The following is a 5118-nucleotide window of genomic DNA, read 5'->3' on the forward strand; positions in this document are numbered from 1 at the left end:
ATCGTTGAATATGTGGGAGTTATTATGGATCTCCAGGTCCCGCTATTAGTTATTGATCGGAGAGAAGTCTCGATCATGTCCGCATAGTTCTCGAACCGTAGGGTGACACACTTAAGGTTTGATGTCGTTTTAAGTAGATATGGAATATGGAATGGAGTTCGAATGTTGTTCGGAGTCTCGGATGGGATCCGGGACATCACGAGGAGTTCCGGAATGGTCCGGAGAATAAGATTCATATATAGGAAGTCACTTTCCAAGTTTGGAAATGATCCGGTGCATTTATGGAAGGCGCTAGAATGTTCTAGAACCTTCCGGAAGAAATCACCATGGAAGGTCGAGACCATAGCCGGCCAGCCAAAGGGGAAGGTGGAGTCCATGGTGGACTCCACCTCCATGGCCGGCCATAGGGGAAGGAAAGGGAGCAATCCCACTTCCCCTAGGTTTCACCCATATGGAAGTTTTTGAGTTGGACTCTTATTCGGATTTTGGGCAAACTCTTGGGGGTTCCACCTATATAAAGAGAAGGAGAGGGAGAGGGCTGGCTACCACTTGGCCGCACCACCAAGGGGCTCCCTGGCCGGCGCCCCAAGCCCCCCTCTCTCCAAACCCTAGCTACTCCCTCCTCCTTCTTCTCCCACAGTGCTTACGACGAAGCCCTGCCGGAGATCTCCACCACCACCGTCACCACGCCGTCGTGCTGGCGGGATTCCGAGGAGGATCTACTACATCCGCTACCCGCTGGAACGGGGATAAGGACATCGTCATCAACACCGCACGTGTGACCGAGTGCGGAGGTGCTGCCCGATTGTGGCACCTTCAAGATCTTCTACGCGCTTTTGAAAGCGGCAAGTGATCAACTACATCCACCACGAGATTTATCTTGTTAACGCTTAGCGATCTTCGAGGGTATGTTGATCTTCACCTCGTTGCTACCATCTACTAGATTAGATTTTGGTTTGTTATTCATTCTTGCGGTAGGAAATGTTTTGTTTTCTATGCTACGAATCCTATCAAACATGAGTCACTACCGTGCACAACCACTTTAGTTCTACAAAACACATGATAAATGCAGATTATCCAAGTTCTACTAACATTGTTCAAACTTCTAAGCATCGGCCTAACAATGTACACAACAAGCATCATATGAATTACAATGTGAGCCTCATACTAATATAACACACATCACTCACTGACATAATGTGCCATCTAGTAATTACCATGGACAAACATTGTGGTTGCACAATCACTTGGTATATGGGGATTATCCAATTTGCACACACTAAAATGGTGCTAACATGTAATCATTGGCCCTACAGATGAATAACAAAAAACGATGCCTCATATGAAATAGTTCATACATATGTAGTATCTGTGAACAGTAAATCCAGTTCATCGACCATCTGCAATAAATTTGTCTTGCATGCGAGCCCCAACTATTAAATCAAACTACCAAACTCTAAAAATATTACGCAACGTCTAAAATGTTGACCCAATGCTAGAAATGTATAAATTAAACCCTACCTAAATGATTACACTAACAGATCTATAATGCATGTCATCACTCCCTAAAACTAAGTGTGTAAATCTACGAAGGGAAATCATCGGAGAAGGTAGGATTGGTCCTTACCGCCATTGATGAGGGCTGGTAGAGGTCGAGGGCGAGGAAATCATTGCCCATGTTTGGTCACGGTGGAAGCCAATGAAGCGCCCAGGATGCCATCCCGAATTCTTGATCCTCCTCTTCACGCCGTCGCAATGGATGCGCCGGTGACAGCGAAACCGAGGATGTGATATGATAGAAGGAGCGGTGAGAGATAGAATGGGAGAGTGAGAGGCCTAAAACCCAACCAGATGGACCGAATTTGTGTCTCCTCGGAGCCTAGCAAGAGGTCATGGAGGCTGCCAAACACGCTCACTACACTATGAGAATGAGGGAGTACTAATTTCCATGTGGTTCATACTCCAGCGACCCAATATCATCACGATTGAACCTAGGAATGCAAGAACACATAGATGTCCAAATCCTTGCACCATCCTGACCAATGCTAGTAGTACCTAATTTGAGAACCTACCTATAGTTGGGTGGTTAGGAGGGCAGTGGCATCTCAAGCCCACCAGAATTCAAATTCCAGTTTTGACACTTTGATGTCTCATTAAAGGTGGAATATTCTTCAGTGAGAGGCTACGTTCTCGTTGACATCGAGGCGCCTGTGGTGACTTCGCCAATCTCAAGACCCATCGGATGAAGTTTCTTGGACGCAGTCTCTCGAATGTGCTCATATGGGTACGGTGTGTGTGCATATATTCATAGGGATGAGTATATGTGCGTATATGTGAGCGTCTACGTCTATGCTTTGTTTCGCAAAAATGTAATACTCCCTACGATTCATATTAACTGATTTTAATATGAATATATCTACAACTATAATTTAGTGCGGGGAGCGGGGCGACAAACCATTTTCACGCGTGCTTGCACACACGCGATGGTCAATGCACACAGGACCATGGAATTATAGATACGGTGCTGATGGGCTAGTAATTGGACCATTATAATCTTCTTAGGATCGTACAGCTCGGTTGGTATAATTAAGCGTCTGAATGCGTCTCAGGGAGCACCAGTTTTACGGATCAGTCTATCAAAACTGTACATTTTCAGTGTTTTGACAAGAGTGCTAGTACACACTACCCCTAAAAATCTTGTAGATACGTACAGCACAAGATTAGCATAGTCGCATATGATTCTAATAAAATCCTGTAAAATTTATTTATTCTTAGAAAAAGACCCGGACCTACATGACGCGGAGACCAACGGGACACCATACCATACGGGAGCACTAACACTGTCACACCGACGTGCCCACACCCTCCTCAGGGCTCTGCCTCATTTTCCTCCCAGCACTTCCCCATCGATAACTCGAGCCGACCACCTGATCATGGAGGTAGAAACCCCAGCTCAGACAGAGCGCCGCGAGCAGCAGCAGCTCCCTAGCGGCGCCGGCACCCGTGTCGCTGCTAAACCGCTCCACCGCAACCCCCGCCTGGTCGTCAGCTTCCTCCTCATGGTCCTCGGCTCGGCGTCCAGCCCGCTCCTTCTCCGCACGTACTACCTCCACGGCGGCAACCGCAAATGGCTCTCCAGCCTGCTCCAAAGCGCTGGGTGCCCGCTGCTACTCGCTCCGATCTGCGCCTCCTTCTTCTCTCGCCGCCGGTGCTCTGCCACCACGCCGCTCTTCCTCATGTCACCCCGGCTCCTGGCCGCGAGCATCGTGGTCGGCCTCATGGCCGGCCTGGACGGCCTCCTCTACGCCTACGGCATGGCCTACCTCCCCGTGTCCACCTCCTCCATCCTCAGCGCGACGCAGCTTGCCTTCACGTGCGGCTTCGCCCTGCTGCTCGTGCGCCAGCGGTTTACGCCCTTCTCCGTCAACGCCGTGGTGCTGCTCAGCGTCGGCGCCGTCATGCTGGGGATGAACGCCGGGGGGGACCGCCCCGCGGGGGTGTCCCGGGCGCAGTACTCTGCGGGGTTCGCCACGACGCTTGGCGCCGCGGCGCTGTACGGGTTCATGCTGCCCGTCATGGAGCTCAGCCAGGCGCGGCACGCCGCACGCACCGGCTGCGCCGTCACGTACACACTCGTCATGGAGATGCAGATCGTCATCGGGCTCCTAGCCACGGCCTTCAGCGCCGTCGGTATGCTCGTCAACAAGGACTTCCAAGTAAGTTTATTAACGCGTACCGCTAGTCTCTCCTTGTCGTTGATCCCTGAAGGAGGCTACGTACCAATTCTCACATAGTGACAATAAAACCCCAGGAAGAAGACAGCTAGCTAGCTACTCACATGAACGCTAGGTCGCTAGCTACATACCAAATCTCACTGTACTGAAAGGAGAACTTTTCCGAAAGTTAGGACGCTACCAAATTCTCACATTGTAGTATAGTACAAATTCTCACGTAGCGACAATAAGATTCCAGGAAATAACAACCACACAAACTATACACGCTGATGGGCATGCCCAGTTGTATGCGTGGGGGGTGGAAGTATGCTTTATCCGGCAAAAGTATATAACTCATCCACGAATAGTGAAAATGCTAGCTAGCTGTGTACCGCCTTCGCATATCGAATGACTTTTCTGTATACAAGTTGATACGTAAAGCTAGATGTTCTAGGATTTTCGATGAGGCGTGGGAGAAATTAAAACAAGTGAGAACAAAAGAGTTAATCTATTGCATTGCGACTCATTGCGTACAAGCTAGAGACATGAGCCAGCCAAGAAATCGTTAACGTGAGAGCAACCAAATGCAGGCAATCCCAGGGGAAGCCCAGGAATTTGGGTTCGGCAAGGCGGGCTACTACCTGCTGCTGGCCGGTTCAGCCATCGTGTACCAATGCCTTTTCCTTGGTACCATGGGCGCAGTCTTCTACGGCTCAGCGCTGCTCGCCGGCGTCATCCTGACCGTCCTCATCCCGGTAACCGAGGTGCTTGCTGTCTTGTTCTTCCACGAGCCATTCAATGGCATCAAAGGCATCGCCCTCACCCTCTCAGTCTGGGGTTTCGTCTCGTACTTCTATGGCGAGATTCACAACAATGCGCAACAGTCTGACAAATCACCAAATACAGAGCAATTAGATCATTAAATGATCATCCCTATTCACATTGTGGTGGTCCTTGAGTTGTCGGGTGTTCTATTGCAACCATGAAAAGTTTCTAGTATTGCTATGAAGCTATATGGAGATGAAAATAAACTATCACAAGCTTGGATGTATGCAAATGCATCAAGTCATGTTTCTCTTTGCTTAAAAAAAGCTGAAATATATGTATGATTGTATGTATGTACGTACTACGAAGCTAGCTTGTTGCGGCAGCACGCCGCACCCATGGGGTGATATCGATTGTTGTAAGGGACTCATCGCATATTAAGCAAGGACTGTTGAGCTTAGATAGGGACTTTTGTCTAGCGATGGCCTATAATGCAGCTACGTACTTCCGTGAGAATTGTGCAGTGACCTGCCAGCTTGCAACTATTTTATCCTACCTCCATCCTAAGGGCATCTCCAGCGAGGAGGCGATGTGTGCGACCGTTTGCGTCCGTGCGGACCGGAAATACATCTGCACCCAG

At 49.3% G+C, this 5118-nt stretch overlaps 1 protein-coding gene across 1 annotated transcript; it reads left to right on the forward strand.

Moving 5' to 3' along the window:
- The first annotated feature begins 2869 nt into the window (after positions 1–2869).
- On the forward strand, positions 2870–4788 carry LOC124678436 (purine permease 3-like). The gene is made up of 2 exons (XM_047214332.1): positions 2870–3716; positions 4304–4788. Exons 1-2 carry the CDS (start codon positions 2934–2936, stop codon positions 4634–4636), a joined length of 1116 nt encoding a protein of 371 aa, XP_047070288.1. The 5' UTR covers positions 2870–2933; the 3' UTR covers positions 4637–4788.
- The last annotated feature ends 330 nt before the right edge of the window (positions 4789–5118 follow it).

Source organism: Lolium rigidum, chromosome 1 (assembly GCF_022539505.1).
Source record: "Lolium rigidum isolate FL_2022 chromosome 1, APGP_CSIRO_Lrig_0.1, whole genome shotgun sequence".
Taxonomy (NCBI): domain Eukaryota; kingdom Viridiplantae; phylum Streptophyta; class Magnoliopsida; order Poales; family Poaceae; genus Lolium; species Lolium rigidum.

Bases quoted from the DNA above. Each gene is read 5' to 3' on its own strand.
- LOC124678436 (XM_047214332.1), top strand. From the start codon at position 2,934: ATGGAGGTAGAAACCCCAGCTCAGACAGAGCGCCGCGAGCAGCAGCAG. The intron at 3,717-4,303 runs GTAAGTTTATTA...AACCAAATGCAG, and splicing joins TCGTCAACAAGGACTTCCAA to GCAATCCCAGGGGAAGCCCA.